We start from the raw sequence: 27566 nt of genomic DNA, 5'->3' as shown, positions 1-27566 counted from the left end.
TTTTAGAATGCTCAACATTTTTGGGGGGTTTCCTATATTCAAAATAACCAAACTAAAGGCTTACCTGCAGCACACTCCTCCTCATCTGCCCCGTTTTCACAGTCCCTCTCTCCGTCACATCGCCATGATAACGAAACACATTTGCTGGCAACTCCTCCACAATCAAACTTATCTGGTGGACAAGTCTGTCGGCCTGTTGTGAGAGGGGGCGGGAAAGCAAACGAGGAAAACGCAGAGGGAATGACAGAAAAGGGAAACATGAGAGAAGAGAGGGGGGAAATGGGAAGAAAGAAAGGAGATGGAATAGCAAAAATGGGACAAGAAATGGAGAGAAAGAACAGTCAGTCAATGAAACAGTTTGATAACTTAGTTATCTTGTTGCCAAAATCGATTTCTTCTCAAAGGCCTGCTATTTAACTAGACACACAGCAACAGTGGAACAAAGAACGCTGTCAGGGCAGACAAAAACCTGGAGAAATACACACACATTTATACAAACGTTATAAAGAAACACTGGAAAACAGCAGAAAAACAAGCACGGCCGTCTGTGTAAATGTGACTGTGAATAAAATGGTAAAGCTTTCTCGACCACAAAGCATTTTTTTTTCTTTTATATTCTGCTGAAATTCAGCCTGAAAATTATCCAAAATAAATAGAGATATAATAAATGTAGAACAAATTAAAGTGCCATGATGGCTAAATTTCTGCATTTCTTTATTCTCTTTTCTAAAGCAGGTGAAATTAAGTCAAGAGGGAAGGTACATTTCACAGACTTTCATCAAGTCTCCTGAACAACATCTTGTATTGGACTCAGAACAAAGTCCCCTTAGATGAAAGACCATTACAGCCAGGCCATTGTTCCTTTTGGTGTTCCTCCATGGGGACTTGTAAAAATGAAAAATACAGCATTCTTATACATCAAATTTACACTGAGTCACCAGACCAAATCCCCGTCCTTTTCCTCTTAAACCAGTGTGCACACTTGCCCCACACATAAAAACACACCCACATACTATTCTAATACCAATGAGACTCCAGCCCCAGATCACATTACATGCCTGTGTCAAGCCCAACTCCATCAATTATACATATTTGACCTGGCAGCACAGCTATGTTTGTGTGTTGCAGGCACAGATCAATAGTACCTCTGGGATTTGCCCATTCCAGACTCATTCTTTTTTAATTCATCTCATATTTCTTCTTTTTCATTTTGATTTTCACCAGCACTTTACCATCTCACACTATTTATATGTTACTTGTTATGATGGAAGCAAGAGATTTGGGCCTTGCTGCTATACGTTGTTTTTTTTTCTTTAGCTGTGTGACCTTTAAGTTCAACAATTTTGATTTGGGGGCTTACTTCTAGTCTTCATTTCTTATTTAGCTGATGTTATTTACAGTTTCCAATTTCCTCTTCTTTTCCCACTTATGATCAATACAGATTCCTGTTTGAGCTTTTTTATTTCAAAACATTTCTTCCTTAAAAACGGCTTCATCTGGCCTTTAAAAAATAAAACATTGTCAACAATCCCTGTCTAAAATGTACATATAAATATATATGTCATACAGTACAGTGATTATGCTTATCACAGTGACTGCATAAATTTGAATGTGGATTAATTTATACATCAGGTAATGCAATGCAACACCCCACTGAGAAGGTACAAATCTAAAGACCAAAGAGTAAGCGACCACCTTATACCAGAGAGTAAATAAAATAAAAAATCACTAGTTAGTTATGGCTGTTTTGAAGCCTTGAGTTTGGCCTTTAGCCATTACCTGCTTGGCGAAAACATCCATGTTAAAGCCATTCTTTTCATAAATAATACCGTACCCATATAATGAAACCACTAAACAGAGAAAAGCAACCTAACATTAAACGAACAACTCAATTTTTGTATAATTTTTGCTTCAAAGCCTGACTTTGATTCCTTCAAGGATCTTTCTGCAATTGTGGCCAAATATCAAAAAATATGCCTCATTTGACTGCTACGCTTCTCTCCTTGGAGCATTTGGTTTCTCCTTATGAACTTTTGTAAATTTTAGTTTAATTTAACAGTTTTCAAGTCAAAACAGATCTAAATTAGCGTCCTGTTACCGTTGTTCATGTTTATGTTAACTTTTTATCATTGCAAACTTTGAAGAGACAAAGTTTATAATTAAAATACATATGAACATGAAAGTTTTTAGAAAAGCAGAGAAAATCCTGCCACAATGTAAGGGAAAGAAACTTTTACCCAAGTATAAGTAGTTCCCTGTATATTTGTGCACAGCTATCTGCACAAATTTACATAATCGTTATCAGTAGGTGATTAAAATGAGAACCAGACATAAGAGACTAATCACTTACAATAAGAGCAATCATGAAATATGGTCATAGAAAAACCTAATACAATTTAAAAATATATTTTTTTCATGGTTTAAATCACCCAAAACTAAATCTCACAATTTACATTTGACCTAAAAAGCTGCTGGTCACATGCAGAAGGAAAGCACCTCTTACTGTTTGGATGTCATTTCCTAATATTCCAAAAAAATTTGATTTTAAACACATTCAATTTCTTATTACTCTGTTTCTATTAAACCTTAAGCTCCATAGAATCCATCAGTTGCTTGACTGAAACTGTTATAGAATTATTCTATGTCTGATCATAAGTGTTTATTTAGTACAGTGAAGCCAAACACCATTAATGCAATACTGTGTTAGTCTTTTACAAGCCATCACCAGTAAAAAATTTCCCTATGGGGAAATCCGCTATATACACTATATTGCCAAAAGTATTTGCTCACCTGCCTTGACTCACATATGAGCTTAAGTGACATCCCGTTCCTAATCCATAGGGTTCAATATGACGTCGGTCCACCCTTTGCAGCTAGAACAGCTTCAACTCTTCTGGGAAGGCTGTCCACAAGGTTTAGGAGTGTGTTTATGGGAATTTTTGACCATTCTTCCAGAAGCGCATTTGTGAGGTCGCACACTGATGTTGGACGAGAAGGCCTGGCTCTCAGTCTCCGCTCTAATTCATCCCAAAGGTGTTCTATCGGGTTGAGGTCAGGACTCTGTGCAGGCCAGTCAAGTTCATCCACACCAGACTCTGTCATCCATGTCTTTATGGACCTTGCTTTGTGCACTGGTGCACAGTCATGTTGGAAGAGGAAGGGGCCAGCTCCAAACTGTTCCCACAAAGTTGGGAGCATGGAATTGTCCAAAATGTCTTGGTATGCTGAAGCATTCAGAGTTCCTTTCACTGGAACTAAGGGGCCAAGCCCAGCTCCTGAAAAACAACCCCACACCATAATCCCCCCTCCACCAAACTTTACACTTGGCACAATGCAGTCAGACAAGTACCGTTCTCCTGGCAACCGCCAAACCCAGACCCGTCCATCAGATTGCCAGATGGAGAAGCGCGATTCGTCACTCCAGAGAACGCGTCTCCACTGCTCTAGAGTCCAGTGGCGGCGTGCTTTACACCACCGCATCCGACGCTTTGCATTGCACTTGGTGATGTATGGCTTGGATGCAGCTGCTCGACCATGGAAACCCATTCCATGAAGCTCTCTGCGCACTGTTCTTGAGCTAATCTGAAGGCCACATGAAGTTTGGAGGTCTGTAGTGATTGACTCTGCAGAAAGTTGGCGACCTCTTCGCACTATGCGCTCCAGCATCCGCTGACCCCGCTCCGTCAGTTTACGTGGCCTACCACTTCGTGGCTGAGTTGCTGTCGTTCCCAAACACTTCCATTTTCTAATAATACAGCTGACAGTTGACTGTGGAATATTTAGGAGCGAGGAAATTTCACGACTGGATTTGTTGCACAGGTGGCATCCTATCACAGTTCCACGCTGGAATTCACTGAGCTCCTGAGAGCGACCCATTCTTTCACAAATGTTTGTAAAAACAGTCTGCATGCCTAGGTGCTTGAATTTATACACCTGTGGCCATGGAAGTGATTGGAACACCTGATTCCAATAATTTGGATGGGTGAGCAAATACTTTTGGCAATATAGTGTATATCTGACTGACAGCTGAGTTAAAAGGATGCAATTTGTCTGACTAGCCATTTAAGGCCCCTTGGCGTCTGGAAAGGACGGTTGTAGTAGAACTGTATATTAAACAGCCGAACATAGAGGAGTATAAACAACAAAGGAATTTGCTAATATTAATGATGACTTATAATATTAGACAATTTTTTATACATTTTGTCTATAATGGATAATAATCTAATCTTTCTGTTAAATCTACTAATAGTGGGGGGCATTAATAATACATCTCATCGTAATAAAAATAAATTGCCACAATTTCCCCATTGTGGGACAATAAAGGGATTTTCTATTCTATATTATTCTAAATTACTAATTAAAATGCTTGCTTTTTTATTAAGAAAGTACCAATGTCACTCCTTCAAGAGCCTGTATTAATATAAAGAACAGTACAGTTTGAATCCAGGACCCTGGGTCACTTTGCTTATGTCAGGCAACTGGGATAATAACCAAAGAAATAATATCAGAAGCATTAAAGCTTAAAGAAATATAGAAAGGTTTTTATTTGTAAAAACTAGTGATAACATGGGACAAGATGTTAAAGACTGAACAAGAATCAAAGTCATAGTGAAGGATATCTGATCGCTGATTAATAACAGCATTTCTTATGTTCAACTAAAAACCTGAAACATTCAAAGTAATCAAATCTCAGATATGTTCAAAGAAAATCTAAAAAATGAAAATAAAAATTATAAGCTTTTTTTTGTTTTAAGACCAACTTGTATAGTTAGAAATATTTCCATGCAACACTGAAAAACAACGTAATATCTATTATCCTTCCATTTTCCAAAACCTCTATATGACATGCTCTTTTATATAAACTTGAATCTAAACTGTTAATGGAATCATTTAAGGTAAAAAGAAAACAAAAACTTTGTACAGTTGTTTTAGGATGAGGGATTTTCATTCTGTTCAACAAAAACAAGTGCAAATGGAAGCACACTTAATATTCCCCTCACACAGGCTGCCTAAGTGTCTATTATGAGCGGGGTATAAGGGTGGACTGAGCAAGGTGCTGTATGCTAATGAACCTTTGATTAACTACTTTCTTAAATTTCCTTCAAAACAAGGGAGGGAATGAAGCACACAACTGCATTCTCTAACACACTGCTTGGCTAACATCGAGCTAAACTCCCATGTGATTGATTAGGAGGGTTTAAAGCCCTGGATGCTAATGCTAAGATAATTTATTAATCATGAGGTTGTCTATGAACCCAAATCGGCTCTAAGTCACCAAAACACAACATCAAAACAAAAACAGAAGGGAGGGTAAGTGACAACATGGCAGATGATGAATGTGGAGAGCAGATAGCCTCCATCGCCAATAAAGATCATTGGTAATATACGATTCATTTGCAGCAATGTCCCATAAATGAACCATGCATTTTACATACGGGATTTTTAGGTGGAGAACTCACTGTACTGTTATTTCTAAAGATATAAGGAATTTCCTCCTGCGTTGCTCACAGCATTACAGTGATTGATGGGGTTCCCTTCTTTAATGTCTTTTTATGCAAATACCTACTAACTTTCTCACTGTGTTGGTGAAACATTAAGAATTCTCAAATACTGTTCAATGCTGTGAATTTCAATTGGCAAACAATTTAAAGGAGAATGTGAGTCATCAGGAAGTATCCACAGTCCATTAGTAACAAGAAAAATACTTTTCTTTCTATTGTTAAAACTAGTTTAAATATACATATAGAATAAAAATCTGGAAAATTCTAAATAGAATTATATTGACACAAGAAAGAGCCTGTTTTAACCGCATATTTTAAAATGTTTCAAAGGAGTGAAAATGCCGTTATCGCTTGCTGGAGTTTGACAGATCATCAATTAATTATGACTTACAGGGGATTCATAAGAGCTGATCGTGTGTGAAATGGGATAATTAAGAAGAATTTTCAGTTTAGAGGTGGCTCTAAAAATTGGTAAGTGGCTGCTTGAGAACAATACGTTTTTATGGTTGTGCCATAAAAATAGGGCAGAAGCTTAGCTTGACTGTGAGCAGATATGTACTCAGCCTTCATATGTGCTCAGTCAGGTATAAGTAAAGGGGATGTAAGTTGTTATTCTTAGATTTAGGCTATGTTAGTAACATTAACATAACTTAATATTACTGCTTGACATCACTCCATATTTACAAAAGCTTATGCTTATTCCTGCACCCTGGATAAATCTGTGAAGCTTTTATAAAGATGGTGGCAGACAGGAAGGGGAAATTCAAAGAATCCTTGATTCAAACAGAGTTAAAGCGTTTGTGAAATGTAAGAGCATCATTTGATCTGCTTGGATTAGATGGAGGTTTTAGATAAACTACTTCGATATTGTTTTAAATGTTTGTGAAATCAATGTGTTTCATTGAGAGTTAACCTCCCACTATTTTGAAGCATTATAGGAGTGAATACCGTAAAATAAAGACAAAGTTATTAGAAGCTCAATCAGTTAGCAAAGTTTAATTCACATAGAAGTAGATCAGCTAGTATGCTATGACATGTTGGTTGACAGAACACAGCAGCACTGATCATTAAGTGGTTTAGTGTTAAGTGTCCACCTACAACTGTTATGAAAGCCATTTCATATAATTTTAGTATTTTTAGTTTGTTCCAAAACATGACTCTCAAAACATGTAATATTCATATCTGACCAAGTGAATGTTATAGGATTATAATTTACAGATTTTCAATTTTATATCTTAAAAAGTGCCTTGCATAGGTCATAATCTAGAAAATTAGAAAAGTTATATACTTTCTGCTGAGGTAAGCACAGGCTGATAACCATCTATAATACGACATAGTCTCAATGTTTCCGGGGAAAAAAGTCCTTCTAATTTTTTTTTACACAAATTTAAATATTTTTAATCAGGTGCAAAGCATTATTGTCTTGCCTCGTCCTAATTATTTTTATTTTTTAACACTCAATTGAGCTCTAATGTATTGCAATGTATGATTATAAATTAAAACAGAGTATCATAGTGAATTAATGGGTTGGAGATTGGCAAACTAGCGTTTACTGATTTTTTAAATTGATTGTTTTGCATTACTAGCAGTACCTTAAGATTCAGATTCTATCGGACTTATAGTAGGATTGTAAACTTTAGTAGCAACTGTTAAAAAAGTCCATGGAAAGCAATTTAGGATAAAGAAGGGGTTTGGCCGGTCAAACAGCGGTGAATATGTTAAACAGGACAAGCTAATGAGATGAATCGCAGGTTATTGGGTTGGATTCTGGTCAAACAAGACCTTTTATTTCAGCAGGACCAGATAAAAAAATTTAATACTGGGAACTTTCAGGTAGCTATTCTAGTTAATAAACAATTGATAGAAAAGTGTAACACTCCACCCTAATCAGAGAAGTGCAAAATATACTACAATCTATTAAGAAAAGCTGAGGGAGTCACATATTCTGGGATTTGCAGTTTCAGTCACAAAAGGCGTTCAAAGTGAACAGTTACAATCTTTTTTAAATAACAATTTACAGAGCAATTAAAACATCTTTCCTTGAATCTGGAGAAAGATTTGTTTAAATGTGGAGCAAAAACAGAACGCCAAGATTCAAACTCACTAGGAACACAGGGCTACTTCAAGATTTAAAACATATAGATCTGCAACATGAACAAATTTAAGCGATTTTTTCCCTACAGGTACATTGGACAGAGCTGTCCTTTTTCAAAGAATAAACAAATAAATAAATAAATACATTTCATAATTAAAAAGGCTCTCACGCTAAACTAGTGCCCAGCAATCGATTGTATTTGCAATATAATCTAAAATTTTTGCATCTTATAAAAAAAAAAAGGCGTTCAGTATAGGTCAGATATAGATTTTACCAGAGTTACCGCCATGCATATATATATATATATATATATATATATATATATATATATATATATATATATATATATATATATATATATATATATATATATACATATACACATATATATATACATATATATATATATATATATTTTTTTTTTTTTATTTATATAAATATATGTGTTTAGAAACATAGTAGAAGTAAGCACTTTCCCAAACAACAGTAAGTCCTGCAGCAATAGACTCTGGACAAGCAAGCTTTCAAGGTAATAAAAAATTTGAAACCTTGGAGCGAAATATTGTTCTGGTAGTGTAAAGGAAAATGAAAATTGCAATTTTAGTTATACACTCTACGAGCAGTTTTTTTTGGTGTCCATTCAAGATGGGCAAAATAGAGTAAAGACTGAGAGGTCAATAAATGGTCATAAAGGACTTGATAGTGGCCGGTTTACAGAGCAATGAATCAATGCACTTCAGCACTTTATCAAATATATTCATTGGTGAACGTGTAACTCTTTTGAAAAAGGGAATTCTAACAGAATGCCAAGCACAGCTGCAGAGTACATGGGGAAATGTGGTTTTCTATTGCTGGTTTTGCAAATATAAATGTATTATCTAATGTTTCCACATATCTGCATGAGTTAACTTGATCCTTTTCAGTTATTTATGAGCTTTAAATCACTGCACATTTTTTTCTATGATCTATTCTCGCCAGATGCCACGATAAAATGTCTGTTTTCAACAATTAGTATTCAACAATTAATATAACAGTATGCTTGCGCTTTGAGAAACCTGCAAATACTCGGTTCAAACGTCACAGTGGGCCACTCTGGGTCCTACTGCGGGCCCTCCAAGCTCCCTACTGCTGAGTAGCTACAGGTTAAACACAGAGGTGTATATTATCAAGGACCAATAACAATGATTGTCCTTGAATCCATTAGAATGTAGGATTTTTGAAAGCTTGTGCTCCTTGGATATACTATGTTACACGGCTAATCAGACATTTCCATTTTAAAATACCGGTAAATAAAGAAAAATGTAAAAAGCCTGTTTTCTCCACCTGAAAGATTCTATAATGCCCATTCCCCTCTTCTCAACCCTAAATATAGCACATCGCAAGGCTCAGTGACATAAATAAAACAAGTTAATCTACCAGAATGATATCTCACTGGAGGTTCAGTGACAGTTCACTGTGTTAGTTCAGCCTAAAAGGAAAAATCATGCTCTACCAAGCGTACTTCATTGACATGATTTCCTCACATGAGTAAATAGGTGACCGAGTTGCTGTGAGCATGTGTGGGTTTCCACATCCAGTTGCCTAATTAGTGTATGCATGGGTTGAAATGTGTTCAAAGAACTGTAAGTGTTACAATAGTTACATGCCTTTTTTTATGCATGAGCAAGTTTTTTGGGCAGATGTTGGGGGGGGGGGGGAGTTTAAAAAAGTGGCACGTTTATGTTCAAACACATTAGTTCACAGATCCTTATAGTGCACACCAACTGGAGCATACCCTTCATTGACACAGAAGTTAGTCATAGGAAGTAGACGTAACTTGGGTTTAGTCTAAATTGTTAGTTTTTTAGCTTTAAATACTGTAGGAATATGTACTATTAAGACAGAAGCAATCTGGATGTTTTAATCAAGGTATAGGGGAGGGTTTTCTTTCCTGTATTGATCATCAAAATAAGTAGTTCTTGTCAATCAATTGTCAATCACTCTGGTAATATGATTCTCCTCATGCACGCTTTCAGGTGTATATGTGTGGTGAGCTATGGTTTTAGCCGGTCATTGAAGCTCACCTTTCTCACCACGGTTCTTTGAAAATGGCCAAGAGTCATAAGAGTAAAAGTGTCTACAACGTGTATGAGAGGAAGAGAAAAGCATCAGAAGAAGGAAACCAGACCAGAATGTTTTTTGGGAGATTCTTTCACAGGATGGCGTACACGGAAAGCACGGGTCGGGGTTCCCACTGATGCCTTGGTTGCAAAGTTTCTACTCGAAAGGCAAAGTTTGGCACGCTATCTGGAGAAATCCGTTTCACATCACCGCTAGTAAAATGGGGAGAAATGGGTTTGTTCATGCTCTCACAGGTTTAATAGGCGTTCCCTCTGTGGAGCGGATACAGGGTTGTGCATGTGCATTTTTTTTTTATGTGGACAGGGTTGGTCTTCTAACAAATTCTGGAAAATCCTCCCCAATACATTTAAGAGTTGATCATAGGCTATGATGAGAAGGCTGATCCCTGATTATAGGCGCCCTGAGTTAAGGAGATGCTAAGTTTCTTTTAAGAGAAAGGCCATAGTCAAATAAAAGGAAAAAGGAAAATAAAGTGAAGAGTTGTAAAATAAAAACAAAAGACGAAAAAGTAACCAAGAAAGTTTAAAAGAATCAACTGCAACAAGAGTGCAATGTGATATCCAACCACCAGAGAACGGTAACTATTTTTTTTTTCTTTCTCCTTTTTTTGAGAGCACAGTGAGGAAGCAAAAAGCACTCAACGGCAGCAAAACATGGAAGCTTTGTTTACTAGAACACAAACGAAGCAGTCATCAAAAATATCAAGCCCTACAAGAAAGCAAAAAACAGCTTCCGATTTTCAAAAACCTCCAAAGCACAATGTTAACATGACATTCAAATTATTGTGTCTAAAAATAAATAGAATAAAACTGTTTTAAGGGTCTTATGATTTTGCAAATGCATCCTCTTTTCATAGATGCTGCCAAAAAAATTATGAAGTTGCCCTCCTCTTGCAATTTAGTCTAATCCTTATATTGTGTGCAGACAGAATGAGTTCTGAACTATTAGCAATGTCTAGACTTCTTGTCTGGCAGTGCCACTTGGTAAGAAATACAGTGTGACACTAGCACTCCCTTAAGAAATTGCCAGTCCCCCCCCCAATATAACTGTAAACGGATGATTAGTAGAAAAGAACATGAACAAAAAGATGTCACACTTCTCTTTGCATGCAAATTTTACTTTTAATTGCATCCTTACAAGCACTTTATTCAAACACAGGCCTAAAGGGTTTACGCAGAAACCATAAAATGGATCGATGTCTGTTTAAAGTCTCTAAACTAGCATATATTGTATACTTTAATAGGTTCGATCAGATATGGTCACCTAAAAAAAAAAGAAAAAGAATATGGTGATACAAAAAAACCCCGTCTAGTAAAACAAGACTGCAGAATCTGTTGGGAGTTACTGGATAAAATGAAAATGAGAGCTTGTGCAGATTGTCACAAAAAATGCTCTGTAAATTGTGCAAAAGATTTTTAACAAATAATTTCAACCTAACTACATTCATTTGCTAAAAAACTGAGGCCTGGACCAAAACCCAACAAAAAAAAATCTGAACAGTTGTTTGTTTAAAATATTAAAGTAAATATTTGACCTTATACTTCAACCATCAATAATTTATTTCTCCCAGGTCATGGTCCCTAAATTGATTAGTATTGACTGGTTTGGGAAAATCTAACATTATTGCTTCTGGGCTTTTTTTTTTACCTTGGGCATGTGGATATATGGTCCACAGAACAATAAAAGGCATGTAACGCATATCACAGTTCATAACTACTTGGAAAGGTTTCTGCGTGTTTTATAAAATTTGTGATCCACTATTGGAAGACCTATTTATCTCTTAAGGCCTGCCAACACCTTGGAATCCCTTAGAATCACCTGGAGAGAGAAATTCCTGCTGGACAGGAATATGTCTGTTTCCTTTCTGGACCTCTTACCACCTCGTTCGTATCTTTAAAAGGTGGGTCCCTAACCAGATATTCATTCAGGTCACTATACATAATGTAATTGCGGTGTTGAAAGTACTTATTTCTATCCTTAATTAATAGGAGATTGTAAAACTACTACATACATAAAAAATATTAATGACTTCTGAGAGAATTGGATTCAGTTCATTAGGGCTGAATCAATTAATCAGATGAATCGCGATTAATCGATTATTTAAATAATCGTCAACTAATTTCGTAATCAATAAATCTTTAGCTGGAGTGTAGGAACTCTAAAACTTGTCTTTAGCTGACCGAGAAAGCCACCTTGAGCAGCAATTATACCAAAATTGTAAAAAAAAAAAAAATTGTATACATTTTGCATTTATGATAAAAAAAACTTTTTTGTCCATCAATATGCTCTATTCAGAACTACTCAAGTGGAAAAGTTTTAGTTTTATGTGGTTTGATTTCATAAAAAGTATTCTTTAATTTACCTTTCGCTATCTGATTATTAATTGATCAAACAAAAAAAAAATCAATGGATAATTTGATTTGCAACATAATTGTTAGATCAAGCCCTACATTTCACACTCTCTCTGTTATATTGCTTGTCTGCCGTTTTTTGACAGTCTTAGAGCAGACCAGCAAAATGCTCTTAAATTATGCATTATACAGTATAATATAAACAAACAACACAATGCAATTAAAAAACTCCAATTTCCTACAATTATTTAAAAATCCAAAGCTGGGAAAAAAAATCTGCTAGAAAATTTGTAGTATCCCATTTCCAGGACAGATCGGGTACAGCTGAATTACATTATAGAAGAGATTTAAACACATTCATTCTCCAAGAAAAGTCATTGTTATCCTTTTATGCATAGTAGTTTAGTAAAGTTTTTTAGAATTAGAGAGAAAAAGTACATTTCTATCTTTTTTCACCAAAAGTAATTGATGGCAACCCAGATGTATTCTGATTGCATATGTGCAAATGAGCTGATGGTACAAATCATGCTACCAGTACGGATCTGGTAGTGACATTACCATTTGATAATCCATCTGTTTGATCTGTTATCAATTTTTTCCTCCTATGACCACACCCAGAGAGGTTGGCTAAAACTGACCTTCAATTAAAAAACATATGAGCTACTGTGGTCACAAAAACATCAATCTGTTTGGCAATATCCCTATAGCCGTCACTTTTAACATGCTTGTCTTTTGATCTTCTTTCTGACCTCCTCGACAACTATTTCCTTCACTTCTTCTGGTCCATGTTGAGTGTGGTACACACCATGTCACCAAACAGCACAATACCTACCTGTAGCCCTATATATAGGCCCACTGACTGAGTACAATATTATAAAAACCTATGATACTAATTATTGGACACACCTTTATTTACCATATCCCATATCCACATTATTTTCAGTGTTTTCTAGGGGTACCCTACTTTTTGTCCAAGGCTGGTTCATACAGTAGTAGCCATTCAAAATGTCCCCACTTTCCTTGATTGGCCCTTGTCTGGTCCCCTACAATTCCTTTTTAAACATCAATATTTATACAAAAATATTCTTTCTGCCATGATTTGTGGACATTAAGATCTAAAAAGAAGCCCCACCTCCTGGCCAGACCCTGTAAATTAGTGAAAGGGTGGAGTCAGAGTAAAAAAATATGCACGCCCAGGAGAAGGAGGGCATCACTCCTGTGGCTGGAAGTTGGAGGGATGTGGGCTGGTGTTTGGTTGGGAAGGGCCATTTTGAATGGCTGGTACTGTATTTTTTAATCATCCTGTTAGATCATGATTGCAAAGTAGTGTCTTATCTTATTTTTTAATAATTGTTAACTTTGTAAATTTCAAGTAATTATTGTTATCAAAAGAGCAAGGGGTGCAAACAAATTTGAACATGTCTATATATACATCTATACATTTATACATTCAAACATAAAATAATGAGCATATAGCATAATATTAAATAGCCAGAAAAACAAACAACCCTTAAACCATTAAACAAAAATGTGTCGCAAATCCTCAAAAGGCCTTATAAGGCAGATCCACCAGAAGAGATAGGAATCTTTCAGGGATGGTAATGATGGTATTACGTATATTACAGAATTATTTAGCTGCCTTTTACAGTCTATGGTTATCGCCCAAGACATTTACTTAACAAAATATTTTTTCTATGATTATGAAACCAGTGGACTTAGATTTAAGTTGGGCACTTAAGCTGAAAAAAAGAGGACACAGAAAGTTTATGCCATGACTTCTGCAGACAGTCTGAGCAGTGACCAAACAGCTAGGCCACAAGGAAACCATCTCTATTTCATTAGAGGATTACATACATTTAGCAATTTTTATATATCAATTCAACCTATCTACTGTAGATAAATATGAATATCCCATCAAAGTAATGCTGTTATAATAACATATTACCAGTTGTGTAGTGTGACTTATGTAAAAATAAATAAGCAATGTGCTACAAAGGCATTTTAATAAACATAGCCCACAGCAAGAGGTTAGAAACTTTATATTGGACACCATTGATATTGGACCTTGTGTCTTTTGTATACATTTCTGTGTCTGTATTTGTATTTATTATGGTGTCCTATGATGCCAAGGTCACTGACTTTCTTCCAGGATGAAAGTGCAAGGAGGAGGTATACAGGTAGGGAGAACAAGAGACAGGCCACCAGGGAAATTATGGCCGAGTCTGCGGCCGCCTCAAGCATGAAATTGAAGCCGTACGACAATGCGACTCAGTGAAACCTTCCAGCTCGTATTCCAGAATAATAAACTAGCACAACCTCCTGCCACCCTGCTGCAATACACTGACCTGCTTATAGTCTCAGAACACCCGGGCAAACCCACACCTACTAGACTGGAGCAGGTGGAGAGGAAGTAGAGGAGATGAAGTGGGAGGGATGCAGGTTCAAGTTTCAGCACTGAAGTTACAGTAAAGCTGACTTTGCAGTCAAACACCATAATAGGCTAAGTTGACTGCTGAGCATCAAGAGACATTTGTAAATGCTTCCCCCATATTCCTCTGCGACTGAGATCATTCTTTCACATAAGGAGTGATACATGTTTGTCTGAAATTACTTGGAAAACTTTTCACTAAATAACTAGTGAACTGGCTTAAGTTATTATTTATAAATACATGGTGTGCATGTTTGATTGTTGTTAAATCTCATAAAATGGTACTTGGTGATGGTCAAGTCGTCGCTCGTCGAGGTGTTTTATTATATGTCTCAGTTTGTCTAAGTTGCTGCAAAAAAGACAGTTTTTTTTCTGTGGACAAAATTCTACACGACTAAACAAAAACTAGAAGAGGAAACTCTGCTGCCATTGTACAAGATGCAACATGTCAATGTCATTTAGGCATAATAAATATATAAAATATAAATAGTCTGTGTGAATGTATATCAAGAGTGAGAGTGCTACATTTGCAACAATTCACAAAGGCTATCTCAGGTAGAACATATAAAGCCTTATAAACACTTCTGCAGTGGTAACCTGATCCAAGGAAGTGCTAGAGCCACACTGAGAGGAAAGTGTTTCCACCATAGCAGGAAGCAGCCACCTTCTCTGATCAAGAATTCACTTCAATACATCCTGCTCCTGTTTAGTGATCTGATTTTTCAAGTGCAAACCAACATAGCTTCCTTCTCCTCTTTAGCCTAAGTTCAGTTGATCACTGTGCCATCATGAAAGGTATTAATAGAGATAGAAACAATTAAACCAATTAGTAGGATTGGACCTAATACCAGCAACACGACTTGAGCGGATAAAACTATGCAGCTGTACAATATAACTAGTCTGGTTTAATTATTTTATCTTGTACAAAACTGCAAACACAATGTGGATTGTATTTGTGAGTTATGTAGATGTTGGCATTGGTAGATATCCAAACATTACTAACAGAATCAGATGAAAATCTATTCAATGGTTGTGGGCCTCTATGCAGGAAAACTGATACACTTTTTTATATATATTTTAATAGTTTCTGTTAACCCTTATTGACTGAAATTACAAAAGCTTTATCATAACTGGAAATGTAAAGTTTTATGGGTAAAAAAATTGCAATTGCTAAAATGTTCTCAGACTACTTGAGCCAGGCTACTTACTGCAGAGCTCTGAAATAACAGTATTGCTAAAACAGCAGCGTGTGCTTTATTAGAAGCTGGACAAAAACTATATCCCTCCTACACAAATGCAACAATAATGGCCATAATGCAACTACCCCCTGTTGTTTACAAGGCTAAATGCTGGAAGCATTCATTTTGCAGTAATCTCAATGTTACGCCTTATACAAAGCTGTAATAGAGCAATGCAGAATAGCTCTATAACAGCTTTGCCTTATATCCAAATCCCACTGCAATTGCTTTGGTAAATATCATGATTATCATATTCAACAGCCAGCATCCCATTATTGGTATCTGCTGCTAATAACATCTGCAGTAACAACTAACAGAGTCCAGGATTCCATCTTTCCTGTTTCCCAAACAGCCTCTATCTTAAGATTTCACATTTTTAAATATCCTTCACTTTTCATACCTTTCTCAATACTTACGAAGTAAGCATTTACCTGCGAATTTAACGTATTTTTAGACATTTAAACTTAATTAGAAAACCCCTAATACTACTGTAAATCCAACTCTTAGTCTTATCAGAGAAAGACTAGAATACATAACATCATTTGTGGTTTCATGAAATTTTCTGCCCAATAGAATTTGTTGAGAAATATCTATTGTAGAGCTTTGCTTCAGATTTAAACATGACATAGCAAAGATGTATAGATCCAGTTGAACCTAAATTCTATGGTTGATTAAAAAATAAAGAATAATTAAATTAAAAAAATCTTGTTGGCATTCAAGGGATGATGAGAAAAATCCAACTTTTTATGTAAAACATATATTGAAAAATAATTTTGCATTGTGTTTTTTTCCTTTAAATGATAAAAGTAGGGAAAAAGGTAGAAGAAATAAAATATTTTCTATAAATTAGTTTCTTTTTTGCACACCTATCTAGGTCTTACTAATTAAAAGTAAACTGCCCACCTTTCAAGACGACTTTGAGGGAAATCAAACTGCATAAACTTCTTTAAATCACTCTTTTTCAACTGTCCTCTTATCTAAAAGTTTTCTTAAATCTTTCCTCAGCAAAGCTAGGATTACCATATGGAAAATAATTTGATGAAGGCAGTGAAAATGAGTGGATATGTGCTCTATAAATCATGCCCTGCACAAGTGGGTGAGAAGTCTTGCTGTGATGAGAGGTGCCGCTTTGACAGTTTGTTTCTTTAGATGAATGGATTTCATCAGTTGGATTGGAAGAAAAAAAACAAAACAAACCCTGAGGTTTTGAGTAAAGCAGACTAAAAATATGAGATGATCAATATGTGCAAAACATATCAGGGCACATCAAGATGTAAATTATATTCACACTATTTAATTACAAGTTGGAGTGTAACATTTCCATTGCAAATTATGTTAAATTCAAGTTCTTGAAACAGAGTTTAGTTTGATGCATTAAAAAAAAAACAAAAAAACTAAATGTTTTAAAATCCCCAGTTTTCTCAAATAAAATGCAGCTCCTTTCATATCATAATGGCAGAGCCGAAGGGGATGCGTATTCTGTTGTTCTCTCAATTTTATCCGACGATGCTTCTCAACCGTGAACAATGACTTGAGATTACTTGACTTCTATACTCATCAAAATTCTCATTTGCGCTAGTATACTTTCCTCCCTTTTTCTTTCATAATGGGTTTAAAGACTTTTCAAGACAGCCTTTATCAGCATGCCTCCAAGTGTGAGATGCTTGAGTAGACCTGGAATAGATAACTCACTGAGATGATACAAGGCCTTTATGTCATGAATATAAAATATCCTCCACATCAACAAAGGTTTACAAATTCTATGTTAGATCTGTTTCAGATTCACCAGCTTTTATGCATCTAGAAGTAGCAATAAAACTAATTTAATTATACCCTTTTCTAACTATAGGTAGATTAAAAAGTCACCACTGTCAATGTTTTTAAACTTTTTTTATTTTTATTTTTTTTTACCTTAATGTGTCTTGAAGCGTTAAAAACCCAAACCAATGGTCCCACCCTAAATAATACGCTGTGATACAGGGGCCGAATCTTCCAGGACAGTCCTACAGATGTAAAGCAATTTATGCTGCATTCAACACCCACACAGCTTTCATCCATAAATTTGTGGCCGTTTCAGTAGTTGAAAAATAAAAAAGCAAAAGGTTGTTGTAGACATTTTTAGGATTCTTCTGCATGCAGCAAATTACCAACATCTACTTAAAGCCAACTAAAAATTGATGTAGTAAAGAGCATAACAGCATCACCTGTGCAGTGCTGTAAACACCCTCTCCGTGAAGCGTTTCTGTGCGCTCCTATGTCGGCTTGGCTGGTGGCTGCAGTTACCCACAGCGGCAGTCGTGTCACTTGTGAGTCTGGTTTACTCATCCTCCTTCTTGTTCCTTTACTGAGTAAATATCAGGTTTTACGGCCGAATATATCCGAAATTTGACTAGAAAATCATTGCAGTAATATGAAGAATGGGAAATAACATTTCAATTCTACCTGCTTTTTGGACAGTTTTCAGCTGTCCTTTAATTGCTTTCTATTAATGTCTTTCTGTTACTTTTTTCATTTAATCTTATTATTATATTTTTTTAACTTGACAGTTTTTACCTTAGGTACTGTCCATTTCACTATGAATTTCATATATATATATATATATATCAGTGACGTGCGGTCAGGGGAGGCAGGTGAGGCAGTGCCTCACCAGCCATCATGGAAAGAAAGAAAATATATAATCATAAAGTAATTTAAATTGTTATATTCATCCAGTGGTTTGTACTAAAAAATATTCATATTTTATGTAGCTTCACCAATTTCGATTTTTATTTGTTCAAAATCGCTGAATTTTCTTATTTTCCCATTCAAATGCTTGGAAGCGATGCCGGTGAGGCAGCAGCGAGCTCTGCCTCATCTTGGATTGCGCAACCCCTGGCTCTGCGCTGGCTGCAAAGCGGAGAGAGCATGTTGCTGTACGGCGTCAATAAAATGGTTTAAACAAATGTAATATGTGAACTTATTTCTAATAATTTAGCTTATGTATATAATGTACAGAGCTTTTTGTCACCAACTGTTTTTGTGTAACGTGTTTCGTGTAATGAGCGATTATAAACGTCAGAGAACAGGTTCGAGGTGAGGCAGGCAGTTCTCTTGCCTCATGGCAGGGGGTGCTCAAGAGACTGAAAACATACAGCAGGAACAGGACGGATCAAGGAAGGCTTTCTTCCCTGGCAGTGATCTGCATTGAGACAGAGAGACTTTTAAAACTGAAGGAAGATACGGAGGACTTCTATTCATTTATAAGTAAAAGTAAGACAGTAATAACATTTATTTTGTTTTGTTTTTTAAGGAAATGTGTGTTTTGTGAGCTACAGTTTGTATGTGTAAGGATGCAGAAGTGAAACATAACCTGTAAACTGCTGTCAATCTATGCATCTATTTGCAAATCTGATTCTGATGACGTCAGTGCCTCACCAGCTATGAACCTCACCGCACGTCACTGATATATATATATATATATATATATATATATATATATATATATATATATATATATATATATATATATATATACACTAACACTTTTCTATTATATTCTGTTCTATTCCATTCTATTCTAAAACCCCATCCATCATCACAGCCATATTAGATTATGGTTTTGTTTTAAAACCAGTGGTTATACAATCAAGCATAAATCTAATTTTGGCCATTATCAAGAAAACATGTTGAATATGAGTTCTTATATGAAACAGTTCAGATCTAATATTTCTGTTAGCATATTGAGCAGTGACAAATTTGTTTTTTATACAAACGCCCACCCAAATTCCTTAAGTGATTGCAAAAAAAAAGTTTAAAGATCAGTTTTTCCTGCATCAACAGTTGCTTGTCCTATTGATCATTATTTCCAGAACTCCCTACAGGCCCAGATGTTCCTATGTGTGTTTACAGACAGCTAGAGAGAGATTTGCATGTTTGTGTGTAGATGGGTTTACATCTGCACATGTGAAGTTCAAAGTCGTCATTGGAGGTCCATAGTTAATCAGCAATCGAGCAAAAGTCTCAGGGATCAGCCCATTGATTTCTCTCCCAGGGCAATCAATTCTATCAAAAGCATTACTTAAACTGAACTTAGATCAGAAAGTGGATGACAAACGGCACACAAAGTGACAGAATCAAGATTGCCATGCACAGGCATGGCATTTCCACCTTATGCCAGTTGAGAGTAGAATACCAACCTCATCCTTGGATGGAAATAGGATGGATATCAAGAGGGGCCCTTTATCAGGTATGTCTGTTCTGACATTAAAGCACCATCTAACTTGAGCAAACTTAAACATCACTAAAAGTGATGTACTGTAGTAATATGACACCTAGGGATGGGTATTGGCAAAAAAGTCATGATTTGATTCGAATCACGATTCACATGCCACAATGCGATTCTATCACGATGCATCATGATACTTGAAATATTGCGATGCATTGCGATATTTTCACTAAGTGTTTTCAGTGTTTTCCATAGCTTTCAATATAAATTTTAATAGATTTCATTACAATTTTCATCCTGAGAAAAACTGAGCAACTTATGTATCCGAAATTTGAATGATTAGATTGAATAAAATGTTTTAACCAATGAATGCACGTAGAATGCAGTGCTGAATCTGTGATGATCAAACTGTCTGGAAAAAGTTAGAGAAGTTGACCTTGATTAGTTATAATTAGACCTAACCACAAGTCTACTAGTCTGATAAATGAATTAGATTTTAACCATGCAATGAATACTAACTACAAGTGTACACTACAGTTTCACCCACACTTATGCTAGTGTGCACACTGAGCTTTTATGAAAGACGTGCTCGTGTGCGAACCCACACATGTTCTTAGCCTATGCCAATCAGATTTATCATCAATGATCCTCAAAGCAACCCTTTGATCACCTCTTTGGGAATAAGTTATGGATAATGGAACTATGAGATGTAGCTTTGAAGACTAAAGAGGAGAGACAGATTTCTGACTCCTATCAGGACATATCTTTGTAGGGAAAGGAAAATGTTAAAACAGAGTGTAATAAAAATATACACTCCAATCGCAAATGTGTTTAAGGTACAACTACAATTCTAAGTTTGGACGTGTACTAAGGAGTACAACAGTGTCCCACCAGACTTCTTTTTCTGAGGAGTGAGACGATGGTCTATGATGTCTTGCAAGAATAGTCAAAGATACTAAATGCTGTTCATGTTTTCCCCAAAAATATTAAACACCATTTCACTGAAACTTTACACTTTTTTTTAAAGGAAAATGTTAATTAACTGACACTTTGCAATAATCTGGAACTTCTTGAGTTGTAATATCCTTTAAAGGAGCATGGTGCACCAGAGTTGTTCTTTAAAGTTTGCCCTACCAGTAAGAAGTTGGGAAAAAAAAAAGGTGTCAAAATGGGAAAGGAGAAAAAGCATCCCACACGGCTGCTGCAGGTGCGACTGCCAACAGAAATGTTATAAATATTGAAGTTATTTTGCTAACGCATAAATTGCAGTACAGACTCAACAAAGTAGGTGTTTAAGAACACACAGTGCATCACAGCCATTTGTACTCTCAGAGAACCCGACCTGAACCCCTCTGTCATTAACTGACCAATTGAGCCTATAGAGACAACTCTGGTATAATTGCCTATACATAGGCAATTATTAGGGCATGTATGGGCAAAAAGCAAAAAAACAACAACTTTGAAACTTGTGCAATGCTCCTTTGCCCAGTAAAAGTAGTTTAGCAAACCTACCTAAAAGCTGACATTTAAAAGCTTTTATTCACAGCTCAGAAATGTCTTCTTTTCGATTTCCATGTTCAGTGTGCTAACATGATGCAACAGAAGCAGAAATCTATAAAATTTTCTGATATCTTTGGTCATAAAAAGACCTGTATGACTGTCAAGTTAAAAGCAAGTTGATGATGCAGTGTACAAGAAATAAAAGGTTATAGAATGCTGCAAACGCAAGAAATGGACATCCTTCAATATTATGAAAGTGTTAACCAAAGTTAAACAATAACATTTGCAACTAACACCATGAGAGACTAAAATTAAGGATGATAAGTAGATGTTTTATGTGTTTAAGAAACAAAAAACGTGGATTTCTGTTTAACACATGGATACACATATACTCACAAAACATACGTTAACAGATGTGAGAGTGGATGCTAAATGACCCCGACTGATTTCTTCCATCTGTTTTTAGATTTGTGTTTACTTTTATAGCACTGCTTATCAACATATGTAGTTATGTTCTATTTAACATGCAATTGGTCGGCTTTGCAACTTACTGCAGATTTCATCGGCCTCATCTGATCCGTCTGCACACTCTGATTCTCCATCGCACCGCCACCTTGCAGGCAGGCACTGTCCATTCTTACAGGCAAAGTCTGTGGTTGCACATGTCTTCTTTGCTGTGGAAAGAGAAGAAATATTTGCTGTTATAAACCAACACAATGCATAACGCTATGGGTCTTATTTGGGCATTCTTAAAAGTAAACAGCAGTTAATGTGTAACTGGTCATTGTAAATGCACATGTTAAACAAGATATTAAACAAGATAAACAGGACAAAAACTAAACAAGATTTCTATACTGCACATGTGGCAAAAGCAGGTTACTTCAAGTTTAACCAAACTCAAATATAGTTTATGAGCTTCCTTTATAAAAAACTGTGAGCAAATATTGTTTTGGTGTAAAATTTTCACATGGGGTGGGGGGGGGGTGGGGGTTTGAGAAACTATTCTTTGACAAAGTCTTGTGTTTCCAGCTGACTCTGTGAGTCGGAAATATTTCTTTGGTTAAAAACTCATGCTAAGATTTCCAACTATGCCTGTAGTTTGGGCCTTTCTTTGTTTTCAACTGGAAAAGACCCAGATGTCCAAAATGCATTTTGTAGGCAAACTGCAACTTCTGCATGTCTCTCCTTGCAGTTTAAATCCAACCTGCATAATAACCCATTATATTGTTTTCCTTTTAGCATGTTTGAATTTTAAATCAGAAAATACATTTTTTTTGTGTGGAATAGTTGGATATGTTCTAGAGTAGCTTTCATGTTAATCAATAAATCTGTGCGACCTTTTCAACTTTAGTAAAGTTGTGCTAGATTGATATAAAAAAAGGATAAACAAGAATACTCTACTGTTTGTGTTATCGTTCATTCTTTTTATTTCCATTTATTTTCTCTTTTGTTTTCCTTTGAGTAGTTTATGTGAATTTATAATTCAAATTTTGTAAGAATTATAGGAAATATAAGCTTAGGCATGAGCCTAAACATTTGTCACTGGTTGTATTTGTGATATTACTGACCAAAACAACATTTCCAAAAAAAAAAATATATATATATGAATATAAAAAAAAATTGTAGTAGACTACTTGTTTACAAGTTGACTCATAGCAGTCATTATAAGCATTTTTTTTTTTTACATTTATGTTCATAATACTATTTTAAATATATGATTAAATCTTTGAAGTATGCTACAAAGCTGCACCATTATCATATTTATAATATAAAGAATTAATAGCTTTGGGCCTGATATTGAACCTTGAGGAACCCCACATATAATCTGAGTAGGTCGGACCTTAACTTGTTTACTTGTATATATTGGTGTCTGTTTTTCAACTGGTTTTTATTTGATTCTGCTTTTTCTCTGATCCCATTCCTCACCACTTTCACAATGGTGCACATGTTTTTTTGTTTGTGTTTTTTTTTTAACACCTTGATAGTGAGCTTGGATATTTCCTCTAAACTATAGGCACTCTAAATCCTGGAATCCCTTCACCTGTTTACAGTACATTTCAGTGCTGACTGATAATGAATGACGTAATGATTTGGTGCAGCCCTGCCAGTATATTCTATTGTTGGGACAGAGGGGACCCTTATTAGCTTGAAGTCCATGTGTATAGTATGATGTCCAATGGTGTTGGTGTGACTAACAACACAACTGGGAGCAATAATAATGAAGTACAAGCAAGGAAAACTGACACCATCGCAGCAGTGGGGCAGATGCTTTCTATATGTATATGAAGTTTTACTTACAATGTAGGGCAAGAAATAAATTAAATGTGCACACGCTTACCAGAGCACACTATTGATTTTTTGAAAGAGAAAAAAAGAAGGGGTGCTGGGGGTTGACGACACTAAAGAGATAGAACAGAAGAAGCTATAGGCCTAGAATAAATCAGCAGCATTTCCCAGCGGATTTACAGAGTAGTCTGAGCTTCAGCCAAAAGTAAATAGAAAGAGCAGGACAGAGAAAACAGGGGTACAGAAGCAAAGGATGTGAAGGAAATGTGCTGTCAATGCAGGGTCTCATGTAATGGCATCAGTCATCACAAAGACGCATATAAATCCCTTTCAGTCTCACCGGCATGTTAGCATAAATCCCATCTCTTCCGACCTGCTTTTTTTTTTATCTCCATCTTTCACTAAATCTCTGCTTACACCCCGATAACTGAGATTTGCGGAGCATTCGTGGAAGTAAAGAAAAAAACCATTAGGACGGTAAATCACATTAAACCTCAAATGAAATATCAATAAAAAATATAGGATTTCCCCTCAAATTAAGATGATATCAGCATTTGTGGGTCACTTTAATCTTTGAAAACAGGTTAAGAACATCAGAGTCACGCAAAAGTGCAAAGTGAAAAACAGAAGTACAACATAAGGTTTAGACACACAAAAGACTCATTAAAATATAGAAGCTTTTAAATATAATCCTCTCAGTTTTCAAAAACCCTCTCTTTAAATCCATTTCCTCTTCCCATGACAAAAGGATGAAAATAAAATCCCGCTCAATTTCCTCCCTAATTTGAAAACGAATGGCACTGAAAACTTGTCTGCCAAGTATAATAGTAATTAACCTTTGTTGAAGATACCATCATGCAAAATGGTATGAGATCACACATGCTTTCCTCAATTTCTGGATCTAAAGAAATGTTACTTGAAAATTAAAATAAACAACATATAGAAAATAAGAAAAATAATGATGAGGTGATCTGTTAAGTTTTCCATGACTATAAAAAGCACAAATAGATATATATTCAAAATATGTATTAAAAAGAACCATATATCCATCTGATACATACAACAAGGTTTGTTTATGGGAACAACAAGCACAGCCAAATTTTACATTTGGCTAAAAAGATGTCTATAAATCTAGAAAATTACCAAATACATGCAACTTTCTAAAAATGTTTCACATAAGGTAAAACATACATCATGTCTATGTCATTCTGCTTTGTTGAGCTTCAACTTTTCTAAACTAACTATTAGCTAAAACCCGGGGTTTGTATGTTTGGGTACACTTTCTTTCCCTCTGTGTTTTAATAAAAGATTTGCCATGCATCAAATGATTATGTTGTGTAAAACGCTATTTCACCTTAAAAGGTTGCTCGAGTTAGGCAATCTAGAATAATCATGGGTAAAAATGTAATATAGTAATTACTGCAAACAATTAAACGTAACTTTGCTGTCATATATTTTTGAAACGATGTTCAGTAAATCTAATAGTTACACGACTGTTGTTTAAAATGTCTAAAAAGGTCATTTAACTTTTTAAATGCTGCAGAAAATCCTGTTTTCACAACAAACATCTACAGATCAATATTGCACCGTTTTATTTAGCAACAAAAAAAATTTAATTTTATTTTTTAACCAAGAGTAAAGACAAACAAATTTCTCTTCATTAGATGAGTTAGGAGATTCATATGAGAGACTCACTTGTGGAAATTATGTGCATAACAAGATCATTAATCCTAAAATTAAAGAATAACAATAGAGTGGTATAGCTAGTCTGTGCATATCTGTACAAATCTTTCTTTCTATGCTTCTCAAAAGTTGTGGATGTACCAGCAAACAGCTGCCTATATTTGAATTCTGATAGGCGGAGAACCATCATATCCAGTTGCCATCCATATGGAACAGTCTGTATCTAGCTTATTAGATGTGAGAGTGACTGCGGAAAAATAGAGGATGTATAAGCACTTTAGGCACTTATACGTGTGGACGCACATATAAAAACACCCAACCTACCTTCCACCCTTTAAGCTAAAGCAGAGACACAACGTTTTATTTTAGTCCCCTGTCTCATGATGGGAAATGTGATGAATATTTATGCGAGAAACAGACTCACGGTTGTAGCTCCTGGAAGATTTTATCGACATTATTGAGCCATCAATAACTTTGCTCACATTTAAATTGCACCATCAAATGCTCAATCTGCCTCATCATCCCACTTCACTTGCAATTCACTCAAGTATTTCTCATACTTATGTTTTGCACACAATTGTCCCGTTCACTTCGTGACTATTGCATAACGCCTTTTTTAACTTATGATCATTCACTTTGTTTCCTGATAGTATGAATGCTGGTTCACAGGGACTGAATGGTTTATTTAAAAGAAGGAAAGGCAGCTTTAGGTACAAATTCAGAAAGTATATATTTTTTTCTTTACCTCTAAGCACTGTCTTTGATCAAAACACGGCATAAGGCTGAGCATAAGCTGTTTTTTCTAAAAAGAAAAAAAAAGAAGAAGAAAAAACAAATCAATCTACCTAGATAATTGAGTTCTAAAAACAGTAATTACCTATACATGATTTTTCCACTACAAGCGATCATTAAGACATAACTTTGGAAACTTTCGCTGAATGATGCATAATACAAGAAAGCCCAGCACACTGATTCCAGTCAAAGTTAATAACCATTATTGGAAATGAAGAAACATATACTCTACAGTAGGGATGTCTCAATCCAATGTAGACATTGGAAATCAGTCTGATATCAAATACAAACATCAGAATATATTAGTAGGCATCTAGAAGTACTAGAAATATGTGTGTTTAAAGTTTCTGTAAGCCATTGCTTAATAATAAATGGGTCAGCTGTTATCATACCAGCTGTTGATTATTGCTCTCTGTCTGAGTAATATCATTTGCTCAAGCCTAGTTTAAAAATTCTACTCTAAAAATTGAGTTTTGGAAGTCTTTTTGAATCATGCCAATGTCGTATCTGTTCAACAGTCAAAGCTGCATCCCTACTCTTAAGTAATTGAAAATTCATTCAGATCATAGCATCCTTTTGGGATCATTTAATTCAATATAATGTAAATCTGTAATATTTTATCAAAGCTCTGCATCTTAATCAAAGCATTTTGGACATAATTTATTCATTTCACATTCTGTAGAATACAGAAAATAGAAATACTCTTTAGTGCTCAGAAAACCTCATATAGTTATAAAACATGGACAAAGTGGAAATTTCAAATTACCACAATATCTTGTCAAAAATTAAATGACATGTTTTGCTTGAGTCATATAATGACTTTTAAAATGAAGTATGATAATAACAAATTTTTTAACAATTGTAACAAAAGTCCTACTTTGATGTTGAAACACTTATCGCTACAACTTAAACGGGACATACTTTGAAAACTAATTGAAATATTGGCAGCCTTACTGATGCATTAGAGAGAGGAGGAATTAGGTAGATTAGCATGTTAAGGACACATTTCACCTGTCTATCTTTTAAATACAAGCCACTGTGTTTATGTTCTGCTGACATTAAGCAACGGTCCATCTGAAAACCCCAGGGATCAATAAACAACTAAGTTGACTTACTGATGTTCATGTCAAGTATATTAATAGTGCAAAGCTTGCAGCTTGTTATGACTCTCCACTACATATTACTGCCATGTTTAGGAACACCGGTTAAAGACGAGATCAGGTAAAGGTCATCCCGTTCCCTTAAAATCATTTAATTTTCCATTCCAGTAAACACAGAGTAGCAGGAATATGGAAACTCTGTCCAAAACATGAATAATTAAAGGAAAACAGTGTCACGTGTAATCAGGATCTACTGACTTCAGAGCC

The 27566-nt window shown here is 35.5% G+C and overlaps 1 protein-coding gene across 1 annotated transcript in view; it reads right to left on the bottom strand.

Moving 5' to 3' along the window:
• lrp8 (low density lipoprotein receptor-related protein 8, apolipoprotein e receptor) overlaps nt 1–27566 on the bottom strand; it is a 143155-nt gene that overhangs the window by 89633 nt on the left and 25956 nt on the right. The window contains exons 2-3 of the mRNA XM_038278392.1: nt 21990–22112; nt 65–193 (exon numbers count right to left, since the gene is read on the bottom strand). Of these exons, the coding sequence (XP_038134320.1) occupies nt 65–193; nt 21990–22112 (252 nt within the window). The remainder of the gene's footprint in view (nt 1–64; nt 194–21989; nt 22113–27566) is intronic.

This window comes from Cyprinodon tularosa, unplaced genomic scaffold (assembly GCF_016077235.1).
Source record: "Cyprinodon tularosa strain WSP-4 unplaced genomic scaffold, ASM1607723v1 ctg140, whole genome shotgun sequence".
Classification (NCBI taxonomy): domain Eukaryota; kingdom Metazoa; phylum Chordata; class Actinopteri; order Cyprinodontiformes; family Cyprinodontidae; genus Cyprinodon; species Cyprinodon tularosa.
The sequence above is the reverse complement of the archived record's forward strand: the minus strand, read 5'-3'. Positions and strand labels throughout refer to the sequence as shown.